The sequence below is a fragment of the Microcaecilia unicolor genome, chromosome 4 (genome assembly GCF_901765095.1).
Source record: "Microcaecilia unicolor chromosome 4, aMicUni1.1, whole genome shotgun sequence".
Lineage (NCBI taxonomy): Eukaryota > Metazoa > Chordata > Amphibia > Gymnophiona > Siphonopidae > Microcaecilia > Microcaecilia unicolor.
Window position 1 is genome coordinate 238,859,717 of NC_044034.1, and position 14,378 is coordinate 238,874,094.

The following is a 14,378-nucleotide window of genomic DNA, read 5'->3' on the forward strand; positions in this document are numbered from 1 at the left end:
TCCCAATCTAGAGCCCTCTGGAGTTTGGATTTCCAATTTATGGACCTACATATTAAAGACTCCCTGAGATCTGCTGAGATCTGTCTCTGAGGTGGATGGGTACGGACTCCATGTTGCAATACGCACAGTTCTTACAGGCAGATTGGATTCTGTTTGTGTATTGGGAGAATTGCATTAAAGAAGATTTGCCTAAGAATTGAGAGTCTAGTGGTAAAGTTTTCTGCTCAGGGAGGAGGAGGAGGTTTAACTGTGAGGTCATACTGGTCAATAACACTGGACAGTGTTTGGACTGAACAACAGCACTGGGCACTGAACTGGATGGTAACACTTGTGGTCAGTAATGCATGGATTAAGGTATGAAACGTTTCAAGGCTAAAGTAATGACGGATTGCACGAAGCACTCAAAGGACAAAGAAACCGGATTTACAGACAGGGCCCTGACTCAAGGGCTCTTACACTTGGACAATCCTGAGTCTGGAAAACCCATTCTCCCAACCCTCCACCAAACAGTGAGTGAGAGGTATTTTTGAAAGGGGGTGAAGGCTTAGTGGGTATGAGTGCTAGTGTGAGGCTCTCTAGTCCTGGGGAAGTGTCTCCCTGCCTTGGGAGTCCTGAGTCATTTGGGACTGGTCCCGGGAGCCTCCAATTTAATGGTTAGAAGTGCTAGTTAAACTTGACTTCCAACATGGAAGTCAAATAGAAATAAAGTTAACTTTACTTCCATTTCAACACATGTTTTTTAAAGCAGATTTAGCACATAAATTCAACTATTGTGTGGGGATATGCTATTCATCTCTTTATTACTTCAAAGTAAAGCAAAAATGTGGAGTGTAATTTTATAACTCAGTGTCTAGTCTAAGGCAGCAAAAAGGTGCCTATTTTAAACTTACTTTTCTTTATTAGCATGTGGCTGAAAAACCACCTTAATACAAGGTGCAATCACTTACACCAGCCTTAGAGGTGGTGTAAATGAGCACATTTAGGGCCCTGTTTTTAGGGAGTATATGGGCGTCTCTAGCGTTAGCTCGTGCTAAACGCTAGCACGTCTACAGCGTGGGTTAGTAAACAGGACCCTTATATTTTGCAAATATGTGCATAAATTATAGTGTTTTATGATCAACATGAGTATTTGCTCACACTACTCATGATCTATCCAAAGTCCATCTATATTTATGCCCACAGTGAAAATATGAACCATGCATATAAATGACTGAAATACCACAATTTATGGATTCTCTTGGCACCTAATGCTAGATGGCACCTTATAAGATTATCAACTGAATGAATAAAGTAAAAAAAATTGTGTTAAAAATTTAAAACAGATTTTTAGCACATTCTTTTATCAATCTATCAGTCAGTGTGGTGGTTGTCATGTTTTTGTGTTATTACTATGATTCTAATAAAATATATTTTTTAAACCAAACGAACAAATGTACTGATGTAATAAGAGTGTGCTAAAAATCTGTGTTAAATTTTTAACACAATTTGTTTTACTTCTATATTAAGGAGATAACTTAAAAGTAGCTGCTTGTCTTTAGGCACCATGAATGCACATAAATGGTGGTATTTTAATCATTGTGTGTATGTGTAGCTCTCTCTCTCTCTCTCTATATATATATATACATATATATATACACACACACACATACACACAAATCTTGTAATAATAATTCCAAATATAACTTCAATCTTCTATAAACATTTAGGATCCTTTTTACTAAGGTATGCTAAGAAATGGCATAGCATAATTTTACGCAGGGCTTTCCTTTGTGCTATGCCCATTTTTAGCATGGCTGTCGAAAAGACTTTTTCCTATTTGTTGAATATATAGCTGTGTGAAAAAATTAGCATTAGCACGTGGCCATTAAAAAAAAATTTAACGCAGGAGCACTTACCGCTTCCTATTTAGGAAGTGCTAAGGGCTCCTTGTTATGACAGTTTGTGCGCAAGTGATGTCAGCAAGCTAGCTGATTAGCGAATCTATGCCAATTTTCCACCCCAACATGAACCCTCCCTAAAAAGGTTTTCAAACAATTAATGCACGCTTATCGTGCGCAGATGACAAAACTAACGCCAAACATTTTAACGCATCTGTTTTTGGCCATTTTTGCTGTGTTCAGTGCGAAATAACATCTATTACACCTTAGTAAAAAGGCCCTTAAATCTTTTCTAAAATAGTAAAGCAACTTTTATCACATAAAGAACTAATTAAAGAACTGCAGCAGCATTTTTATTTTGCTGAGAGGTATTTCACTGTGTTTGGCAGCTGAACCTCCCCCAGTATTCTTACTAGGAATGATAATGAACATTTCTAATATTAATTCCCAGATTAAGAAAAACACCCCAGTTATTTTCACATACATACTGAAAATATAATAACGCATAAAGATCTAGATATTTTCAAAAGCATAAATCACCACAGTTATTATCTCAGAAGAACATGTAATGTTATTCACTAAGCAATGTTTCACACAATATCCCCGTCAGCACAGACTTTTAGGACTCCATTCAGCCTGCAATGTGATCATCTTGATTTTATCCAGTAGTTGAAATTCATTGTTCCTTGAGTATTGTAGAAATCTGTTCTCTAAAAGAAGAAATAATCAGTGTTGTAAGAGAAAGTTGGTAGCTACATTGATGTCATTGTTTGAAGCCCTCAGTGCTTCTAATACAGCTACCCTGGAAAACCCCATCTCCATGAGCCGTGTAACCTGCAAGTAAAAAAAAATATTTATGTTACAAAAATGCACTCAATTTCTAAGGAAGGAGAAAATAGAATTTCCCATCATTTTTCCATAATTAAGCTAATCATTCCATTGTGTACCAGTATAACCTGAGACCTAGTAAAATTTGAAGCCCTATTTTTGATAAAACATAGAAATAGGAATTGAGACATCCAGGTTCGGACATGTCAGTTTCTGGTAGTGTTTTATTTATTTGGATTTTTGCTCACACTTTTTCTGTAGTAGCTCAAGGTGAGTTACATTTAGGTACAATGGGTATTTCCCTGTTCCTGGAGGGCGCACTTAATATAAGGGTCCCTTTTACTAAGCTGGGCTTAACGCTCACTAAACAGCCCAGCGGTACTTCCCCACCCCTAGCATGCCATCATATCTGGTGCTACAAAAATTTATCTATTTTTGTACCGCCGGAGTGTACCTGGCAGTAATCGGTTACCGCTGGGTTAGCTGGGGATCCCCTACCTCCACCTCAATGGGTGGTGGTAAGGGCTCCCCCTGAAATGGCTGAGCGGCAAGTACTTTACTTGCCGCACGGCCATTTCCTGCAGGAAAGAGAGATTTCCTTTTTAACCACTGCAGTAAAAGGGGGCCTCGGTGAGCATGAAAAACATGTGCCAATGCAGGCCCCTTTTTGCTGCAGCTTGGTAAAAGGGGCCCTAAGTTTGTACCTGGAGCAGCAGTGGGATTTGAACCAGCCACCTTTTAAAACAAAATCTGTCTATTTTTCTTACATTTGTACCCCGCGCTTTCCCACTCATAGCAGGTTCAAATGTGGCTTACATATATATAAGGTACTATTTGTACCTGGGGCAATGGAGGGTTAAGTGACTTGCCCAGAGTCACAAGTAGCTGCCTGTGCCTGCAGTAGGAATCGAACCCAGTTCCCCAGGACCAAGGTCCACCACTCTAACCACTAGGCCATGTATGCACTGGCTATGTGCTGTGGGAGCATCCATTTTACAAGTATCGACATCTAAAATATCACACACACACATGTATGCACCGGCACATCATATGCATTTTGGTATTTTAGAAATACACTTGTATATCTGTCATTTTACAAACCTATTTGTTTATATTTCCCTAAGCTGTCACACAGCCCAATATCATTTGCCAGCATCGCATGCGGGGGTGGGGGTGGGAGAGACACTAGGGGATTAAAGGAGCAATTCCAGTAGAGCGCTACACAAACCAAGCACCGTCACAAAACCTTGACTCTCTGGAGAACTACAAACCTCAAAGTTACATAAGTATTTCCATACTGGGAAAGACCAAAGGACCACCGAGCCCAGCATCCTGTTTCCAACAGTGGCCAATCCATGTCACAAATACCCGGCAAGATCCCAAAAATGTACAAAACATTTTATACTGCTTATCCCAGAAATAGTGGATTTTCTTCAAGTCCATTTAATAACAGTCTATGGACTTTTCCTTTAGGAAGCCGTCCAAACCTTTTTAAAACTCCACTAAAGCTAACTCTGCCTTTACCACATTCTCTGGCAACGAATTCCAGAGTTTAATTACACGTTGAGTGAAGAAACATTTTCTCCAATTTGTCTTAAATTTACTACATTGTAGCTTCACCGCATGCCCCCTAGTCCTAGTATTTTTGGAAAGCGTGAAGAGACGCTTCACATCTACCTGTTCAACTCCACTCATTATTTTATAGACCTCCATCATATCTCCCCTCAGACGCCTTTTCTCCAAGCTGAAGAGCCCTAGCCGCTTTAGCCTTTCCTCATAGGGAAGTCGTCCCATCCCCTTTATCATTTTCATCGCCCTTCTCTGCAAGAGCATCAGTGTGCACCCCCCCCCCCCTCTTTTGAAATGTGGAATGCATGTGTATATTTTAGTCCTGTTCTACTCAGATCATGCACCCTTACCATATGCATGTAGTTGCGATTTAGACATAGATATATATATATATATATATATATATATACACATATATATATATATATATATTCTGGCTTTCTAAAATCAGGTTTTAATTTTTCAGAACACCTGCAAAAAATGCCTTTTTAACATTTTTGCAGAAAATGGACGTGGCAAAATGAAAATTGCCGCGTGTCCACTTTGGGTCTGAGACCTTACTGCCAGCCACTGACCTAGCGGTAAAGTCTCACACGGTAACCGGGCGGTAATGACCTACTCGTCTGAAATGCCTCAGACGCGCACCAAAAATGAAACTACCACAAGAGCCATGAAGTAGCCGAGCAGTAACTCCATTTTGGCGCTCATTGGGCACAAGTAGATGCTTACGCGGCTTAGTAAAAGGGACCTCCAATGCTGGTTACACATGTCTTAACTGCAAATGAGGAGTCTAAAATAATGACCTTTAATGTATAGCCTGAAGTATGCTCTGGAACTAAAGAGGAGTAGGGTTAGGGTCATATTAAACTGTACTACTATTCCAAGTTTCCTAAGTGAAATATTTTAAACTAGTAAAAGAGGCCCGTTTCCAACAGAAAGGAAACGGGCCCTAGCAAGGTTCCAGGGCCCCCCTCCCTCTCTCCCTCCGTCCTCAGAGCTCCAGGCGCCCCTTCCCCCCTCAACCTCCCTCCCTCCCCCTCCCCCACATCCCTCCCCCTCCACACCCCTCACCCCCTAAACCTCCCCCACACCCTCCCTCCTCCTCCTCACCCACTAAACCTCCCCCCTCCTCCACACCCCTCCCTCCCCCTCCTCCTCCCCCCCACCCCCTTCCCCTCATCCCCCTCCCCCTGTCCGAGTTCTAGGACCCTGCTCCCACTCCCTCCTCCCCCTCTCTCTCCTGTCCGAATTCTAGGACCCCCTCCCACCCCTCCTATTCGAGTTCCAGGACCCCCCTTCCCGTTCCAGGACCGGCCCTCCCCTTCCAGTGGAGTTCCAGGCCCCCCCTCTGTCGTTTCAGGACCCGACCCCCCTCTCTTCCCCTCCCCTTCGTAAGAGCCAGCTGTTGTTTAAAAGTTTTTACCTCCTGCACGCACGGACGCCGCTTCAGACAGTCTTTGCTTTCGCTTCTGTTTCAGCTGTTCTTGTGGTCCCACCCTCATTTCATATTTGCGGAAGGGCAGGATCACAGGAACAGCTGAAACAGAAGTGAAAGCAAAGGCAGTGTGAAGCGGCGTCCATGCGTGCAGGGCTTCACTGTGGCTGGCGGAGCAGGAGGTAAAACGTTTTTGCGCGGAGTTAATCGGAGGAGAGGGTGGGCGTCGAACTCGGACAGGAGTGGGGCCATCGGACTGGAGCTTCCGGTGGCTGCTGCTGGGTTCTCTTCCCTCTCACTTCCCATTGGTCCGCCCTGTGACGTCATCCCCAGGGCAGACCAATGGGAACTGTGTTATGAACCCAGGCATCCAGACAGATGTGCAGAGCTGCAAATTATTATATAGGATTCATGATACTGTTGTTATTACAGAACAAAATACTGGGGGGGGGGGGGGAAACTAGCCCCCACTTTTACAAAGCCATGCTTCGTAAAAGGGGGGAGGGTATATGCTATGTTCATAGTAATTACAAATGTTAAGAAAAGTATCTTATTTTGAAACACTGCTTTCAATGAATATTCGAACAGTTTACCATAAAATTAAACTAAATTAAAATCAAGATACAACTAAAACTTAATAACAAAGTAAAATATGGCACAGTAAATTAATATAATAAAAATTAATAAACTGAAAATTACTGACTATAAAACAGTATTTCAAACATGCCTCCACCTGTTCCAGAATCAAAAGGCACCATTTCAGCAATCTGTTTAGGGCTCGTGGATTAAATGCAAGTTCAAAGTAATAAGTCTTAGGCTATTTTTTAAGTTCCTATATAGGAGATTTCCAAAGGTAGTCCATCAATAAAGATGAAGCAACTACAGCAAATATCAATCACCTAATCTATTTTTTTTTTTATTTATGTGAAGTCTTTATTGAACATTTATGCAATACATTTTGTTCAAAGTACAATCCATCAGTGCACTTATACATATATGGCCGTGTGACAGATATTCCAACAAGATGCTTTCTATATTATAACAACATTCAATTAACCTCTGTTGACTTCTTTAATTTTTATGTTTTTTCAAAAAAATACCCCCCCTCCCCCATCGCCACTTTATGGGGAATACACTATACTCTTCCATCCATACATTTGCACCTGCATAACTCTAGGCTGTGTTCACATCATTGAGAAAGAATTTCCAGGTCAAATGCCATTTACTCTTTTGATGTTTGCGCTCGGCTACAAGTCTCTCCATTTCACACATATATCGCAATTTATTATGCCACTTCGCAATTGGTGGGACCCCCACTTGTTTCCAGTGTGAGGCTATTACTACCCGGGCAGCTCCCACCGCCTGCCTCACCAACGCTTGTTGATGTGTTGTAAGACCTACTATCTTTACAGAAAAAAGAAAAACCTCTGGGGTCCAGGCAATTGAACGGCCCACCCAGTGCTGCAGCCTACTGTGAACAGCTTTCCAAAAGGCTTTCACTTTGACACAGCTCCACCACACATGCCCCATTATGCCTGGTTGACCACACCTCCTCCAGCACAGCCCCGTCAAATCTGGGTATATGCGCTGAAGGCAGTCCGGAGTAAGGTACCATCGATACAGCACCTTCACCGCATTTTCCTTAAGCGGTACATGGATTGACACTTTCGCCACCGCCCATTCTATTCTCTCCCACCGGGCCTCCCCCAGGGCCACACCAAGCTCTCCCTCCCAGCTTTTCCTATGTTTACTGTAGCAGGGAGCCCGCCTACTTATACAACTATACAGGCTCCCAATCAATCCTCATGACATATGAAATTTTTCACAAATTTCCTCCAGTGGTGTTTTTTCCCGCTTGATCACCCGCGTAATTGCCTCAGTCTGGAGGAAGTGTGCCAGCTGACGATAAGCGAACTCATCCGTCTCCTCCACCGGGTACATGACCCGTAGTGCTGAGAAGGAAATTAGGGATTCAGCTTCATACAATTGCCCCCACATTTTCACCCCCAGCCCGTACCATCTAGTGAAGGTCCCCTTCTCGTTTCCAGGCAGGAATAAAGGGTTGTATGCTATTGGGGACAGACACGACAAAACACACTTACTCTGTGGAAATAGACTATCCCAATAGTGAAGGGTAACACCAACTGCCGGGCATTCATGCTCTCCCAGCGATCTAAAGGGGCGTGGTAACCACATGAGTGCCTCCAACGGCTTGACACCAACCGAGTACTGCTCCAACTGTACCCACTGTCTATCTGGATAGGCCTGATACCATTCGACCGCCGCCTTGCCCTGTGCCGCCCGATAGTACCATGTGAGGTTTGGAACGCCCATCCCTCCCCTCTTCCTTTCTTGATAAAGAAGGGCGCGCGACAGCCTAGGTCGCTTTCCTGCCCAGACGAAGCGCACTATATGATCCTGCAACATTGTTAGAAATCGCCTGGGCATCAACACAGGCAGCACTTGGAACAGGTACAGGAGACGGGGGAGAACATTCATCTTTACAATGGCTATCCGTCCAAACCATGAGGCCTCCAAGTCCCCCCACCGCTCCAAATCGGCCGCTATGTTCCTGGCTAAACCTTTACAGTTAGCCGAGCAAAGCTCCGAAAGGTCGGGGGTCAAATTGACCCCTAAATATCTGATTTGCTTGTTAGCCCATTTAAAGGGAAAAGTCGCCTTCAGGGACTCCACCTCTTCCCCACACAGTGTCACATTCAATGCTTCTGACTTGGCCATGTTTACCCTGAACCCCGATACTGCCGAGTACTCTTCGATAAGGTGATTGAGTTTTGGGAACGTGACTTGAGGGCGTGTCACATACAACAAGACATCATCCGCGAATAGGGCTAATTTTTGTGTTCTTAATCTATTTAAAGCACACTATTCAGGGACATAGCTACTGGTGGGCCTGGGTGGACCCAGGTCCACCCAATCTCAGCTCAGGCCCACCACCCAGTCTCTCTTTGACCTGCCAATCAGTGCCTGTCTTCTTACGCGCCGGTTAGGCTGCACAGCAGCATGCAGCCACATGGAAGCCTCCATTAACGCGGCAGCAAGAAAAAAGAAGCTCTCCTGCCTGCCTTTTACATTCTCGCTGCAGTGCTCGGAAAAATCGGGCATCAGGACTGCTCTGGTACACATCTGTATCTACCTCTGTCATCAAGGCTGCTGCTACTGCATGCTGGTAGCTGTAGCCTGCACACACAGCGCCTGTCTCCCCCCATGGCCCATGCACACAGTGCCAGTCTCCAACTGTGGCCCACGCACACAGTGCCAGTCTCTACCTGTGGCCCACGCACACAGTGCCAGTCTCCCCCCAACGGCCTGACCACACAGTGCCTATCTACCCCCGTGGCCTGTGCACATTGTTGTGCCACGGCTCAGGTCTCCCCCATACCAGGCAAACACAGTGTGAGAGCACCAAGCAGAATGCTCCTAGAAACTGGACTCCTATGTGCAGAATCATCATCAGCAGTAGACTTCTATAGGAAGCTCAAGGCGAGGTAACAGAAAAAAAAGAGTTTTAATATGTGTACTGATGGTGCCACCATTTATATTTAAACACTTTTTTTTTAAACCTTGGTAGTGCAGAGCTGACCCCCACCCAGCAGCCCACCAGCCTGCTGTGGTGATGGAGGCTTCCACGTGGCTGCATGTTGCTGTGCAGTATAACAAAACTATAAACAGATGATGTGTTACATTTGATGGAGTTGAAAAGATCAATCCCTGCTCTCTTGGAGATTTTGGAAGAGTACTGCAGGTTATCAAGCTATAAGGTGAACACTGCTGAATCAGAGAATATGTATTTGGATAGTGAGATCCTTGAAAGCTTGAGAGCAAGAGTGGCCTACTCATTTAAGTGGACTAATATTTGGAGAAGGTAGTGTGTATGAGGGCCTTGCTGAAGGAATAGGTAGGTAAGATTTTCAAGGCAGTGAAAAAATATTATAATAAAAATTCCTGTAGGGATCTGGGAAACTTGGAATCAAGAGCTGAGAGAAGACAGTTAAGACAGAGATATGGGAGAAATGGTTGAGTGATTTGTGGAAATGCTCCTTAACTGTGAACATAGTGAGGCAGCAGTATAAAGTCCTTGTAATAGGTTAGCTGACACCCAGTACACTGTGGGGGATGGGGAAAACTAGGAATGACCTCTGTTGGCAGAGATGTGATCAGAGAGGCTCACTGCCACATATTTTAGCTATTTGCCCATAATATACAAGTGTTCTGGCTCCAAAACCAGAAAGAAATTGGGAAACTGACCCAACTCATGGTGCCACTGGAAGCCAAGGCTCAATTGTTTCCACATCTCCCAGAAAGTGGCGGGGGGGGGGGGGGGGGGGGGGCTTGGGAAGAAGATTGACCTAAAAGTTAATGCTGGCCTCAAGGGGAATACTGCTGGCTGGATATCTGTGCGCTGAACCCCTTATTTGAGAAATGATTGACTGAAGTGAGCTTTGTGACGAAATAGGAAATGCTTACTGCACAAGTACATGGAAAGGTAGACCAGTGTGCAAAAAGTGTGGGCATCAGTAATGAAAGATCAAGGCAAATAAGGTATTTGTGCTGTGTGACTGTTGAACCAGTCCTATAAGAGAATAGGGAGTTATAATTGAGCCTGAGGTGGATGGGAAAGAGAGGGTTGAGAAACAAGGGGGTTAGCATTTTTCTGTTAATTCTAAGATTGCATGTGTTGACTTAAAATTCTGTAAGTGGATGCTTGCGTTGAATCAAATCAATCTCCCTCGCTATGCTAGAAATGTGCATTTGAAAAGTTAGTTCATTGTCCAAAACAACTTCAGGAATCTTGATAGAGGATTTCATAGTAATCTGAGAGCCCAACATACATACCACAGTTGGGGGGCAGTTGAGGACATCAAAAATGTTTGAAAGAAGGACGTCCACGCCTTCGTTATGCCTCCGCTGACACACACATACTTCCCCCCCACCAGGGACCTGCATACTGCCCCCCTCCACAGGGATGGCCAAATTTCAAGGGAGTGGAGTGAAGTGGGGTGGAGGAGTGGCGGAGTAGCCAAGTGGATCGAGCACTGGTCTTGCAATACAGAGGTGGCCGGTTCAAATCCCACTGCTGCTACTTGTGATCCAAAATCCAAATAAATAAATAAAGAGGGTGTCGGAGGCATTGCAAAGACATGGATGTCCTTCTCACAGAAACATCCACATTTTGGATGCCCTCAACTGCCGTTGCAGGGAAGGACGTCCTTAACTGCCATCGCAGGGAAAGATGTCTTCAACTGCCGTCGCAGGGAAGGACGTCTTCAACTGCCATCGCAGGAAAGGATGTCCTCAACTGCTGTCGCAGGGACGGAGGCATAGCAAAGGACATACTCTAAAAAAAAAAAAAAAAGTTTTTGAAGTTGTTTTTTTTCAGGGTGGGAGGTGGTTAGTGACCACTGGGGAAGTCAGGGAAGGTCAAACCCGATTCCCTCCGGTGGTCATCTGGTCAGTTCGGGCACCTTTTAGATGCTTGGTTGTGAAAAAAAATGGACCAAGTAAAGTCGGCCAAATGCTCATCAGGGATGCCCTTCTTTTTTCCATATCGGCCGAGGATGCTCATCTGTTAACCATGCCCCCATCCCGCCTTCGGTACACTGCCGACACGCCCCCTTGAACTTTGGTTGTCTCCGCGACGGAAAGCAGTTAAGGACGCCCAAAATCGGCTTTCGATTATGCCGATTTGGGCGACCTTAGGAGAAGGGCGCCCATCTCCCGATTTGTGTCGGAAGATGGGTGCCCTTCGCCTTCGAAAATAAACAGGTTAGCCAGCCAGGAGCCATTTTGGGCCGGTTAATTCGCTTTGAATAATCGACCCCTACATTTCATATTGTTTTCATGTTTGTAGATATTATTAAATCAGCTAATATTAAATTACACAGTTTTTCCCCCTGGATTATGCATTGTTCTGGGAAGAACATTGTGGCATTAAAGTGTAAATGTTGAGGAAAAAACACTGGTTAGTCCAAGCTTTTATTCATAATGTGGCAAAATTATACTACTGTTGGTGATATTTTTAAAAACATTTTTTAAGTAGATGAATTTTCTAAGTATATATACATACCAGCTTCCTTTCTATCCACAAATGAAGAATTGTGTGTATAGGAGTAAGTCCGCTTCTGGTCCTGGCCACACCCCCAGTTCCACTTCCTTTTTGTCTACAGATTAAGCCCTCAGTCTTTGTACCTATGGTTTGTAGACAATTTGAAGCCTTTTCAGCTCCATAATTATCACTTAACAGAACAATTTCAAGTAGCAAACAACTTCTTAGATGACATTAGGATGATTTTTGGCCTGGATAAATGTGCCAAGGTTACCTTCCTTACAGGAAAACTAAGTAAAACGAAAACTTCTCTTTGCCTGAAAATTTCAATATAAAGGAACTTACTTGAGCAGAAAGATGAATATAAATATCTACGAGAAGAGAAAACAGGCACAATTCATGACAAATTACTGAGAAAAATGATCAGCAGAAAACATTACAGGAGCCTGAAACTATTGAAAATTGCTTTAACAGTACAGAGTAAGATATGTTATCAATCACCTTGCAATTCCCATATTATAGACTGGTTTCATAAAGACGTGAAAAAGTTGGATGTAAGAATAAAACCCCATCATGTCTATGAGGTAATGTATAAAAAACACTGTATGCCAAGACTATACATTCCAAGAGCCAAAGGAGGAATAGGTCTTAGATTATACATGCAGAGCTGTCATCATTAACCTCCAAAGAGGGGAACGGATGAGAATCCACTAGCCCATATATAGGCATATTTTCAAAGCACTTAGCCTTCCAAAGTTCCATAGGTTTCTATGGAACTTTGAAAGGCTAAGTGCTTTGAAAATATGCCCCATAGTGAAATAAACAACAAAATTTGCAAAACAAGAAAAAAAAAATAGAGCAGGAAATACAGAGTTCTAGTTCAGAAACCACACGCAGATCAAAATCTGACACAGAAATAGTTAAGGAGAGGTGAACTTAAACATAAAGATAAAAGGTTTAAGATAGTAGACAGACTGTTGAGAAGATGGTTCACAGTCAGTACAGATAAAAATGTAGATACTATGTAGCACTGAACTGAAAATTGATAAATATGTCATGAATGGCTGTGATGTACTTTCTCAGTTATTTGATAGACTACCATCATGGTGATAAACATACCAAAAAGTAAACTGCAAGGGTAGACCAAAAATATATCACAATAACTAGATAATATATATGACAACATAAAATCTCCTTAAATAATGAATGGATAACAAAGATAATAACAAAAGAAATCTGGGAAAGGGATGGATATGAGATATGCCAAAAAAGCAGAGGGAAACCCCAAGCCGAAGGGGAAAAATAGACTGCTATGAGTGGGAAAGCGCGGGGTACAAATGTAAGAAAAATAAAAAAAAATAAAAATAACTAAAAGCCTTACACCATATTTCACCCATTGCAGCATAAAAAAGGCTTGGTTGAAAAGCCACATCTTCAGTTTGGCTTTAAATTTCTCACAGGGAGAATCCATGTACAAGTCTGTTGGCAGTGAATTCAATATGAGGGAGCTAACAACTGAAGGCATAGATCTGAGATGTGTCAGGCCTTCGCTTAGAAAAAAAAATGGAGGGGTCAATATTCAAAGTGATTTAACTAGGCAGGAAAGCTGGCTAACAGTTGATATTCAGCCACACAACCTGGGAGTGCCATTGAATATCAGCACTGATAGCCTCTGCATTATCCAGGTAGTGCTGGGGCAGCCTGAGTGTGGATTCTGGGAAGAGTCGACAACTATCAGACTCTGGCGATATTCAGAGCCAATCCCCAGACAGCTAACCAATCAAATAGGACCACATAAAAAAACAGTCTGTTGGTATTTCTGCTAGTCAGACAGGGGAAAGCTTGGGTCCGCTCCTGATTGGTCCATCAGGGGCTGGGCTGATGTCAGTCTGATCTACTTAAGCTCACCCCTCCTGTCAACCCCTGCTTTGGCGTTTTCTTCAATTCTGCTGAAGCCTTACCTGTGCTCTGTCTGAGCTATTTGCTCTGTGCTTGTGTGGAGTTGTTCTCATATGCTGGCTATGCTGGTTTTCTATTGATCTGTCTCTGTCTGCTTGTATCTAATTACCTTTCTCACTACACCCGGGTTTCTCTCTTTGGCTCTGGTGCCATGTGGTGAGTCCCTCCTCATTCTGTTCCAGTCTGTTTGTTTTGCTTCCCTTCAGAGTTCCCTTCCTGGCCTGTTTGTTTCCGCTTGGTAGGTCCTGCCCTTTGTTTTTCTCCGTGGGGGTTGTTTGTTTTTTCATTGTACTCCCGATTACCCCTTGTCTGCAGTGTTCCCTGCCTCTAGTTACTGTCTGTATGCTGACCGTGGTTTAACCCTTTGTCTGCAGAGCTTCTCTGCTTCTGGCAGTTCTGTTTACTGCAGTTCCCGGTGTGACTGGTTCCGTCCTTTCTTTGTTGTATTACCTCCTGTATTACAGAGCCCTGTCCCTTTCTGTGCTGGTGTGTGTGTTAGGCTCTGCACTCCGTTTTGCAGACTTTTCCCTTCCCTGCTTGCTGAGGGTCTCTGCCTACAGTATCTTATGACGGTCCCTCACTTTCTTTGTGTGTGGTGGGCTACGGCTTGACGGGTTTCTGTGTATGCTTCCCTTACTCCTTGATT

At 43.7% G+C, this 14,378-nt stretch overlaps 1 protein-coding gene across 1 annotated transcript in view; it reads right to left on the minus strand.

Moving 5' to 3' along the window:
- Positions 1–2,213: 2,213 nt before the first annotated feature.
- UBAC2 (UBA domain containing 2) overlaps positions 2,214–14,378 on the minus strand; it is a 482,592-nt gene continuing 470,427 nt past the window's right edge. Inside the window, exon 9 of the mRNA XM_030201351.1 lies at positions 2,214–2,711. Coding sequence (XP_030057211.1) covers positions 2,604–2,711 — 108 coding nt within the window. The 3' untranslated portion in view covers positions 2,214–2,603. The remainder of the gene's footprint in view (positions 2,712–14,378) is intronic.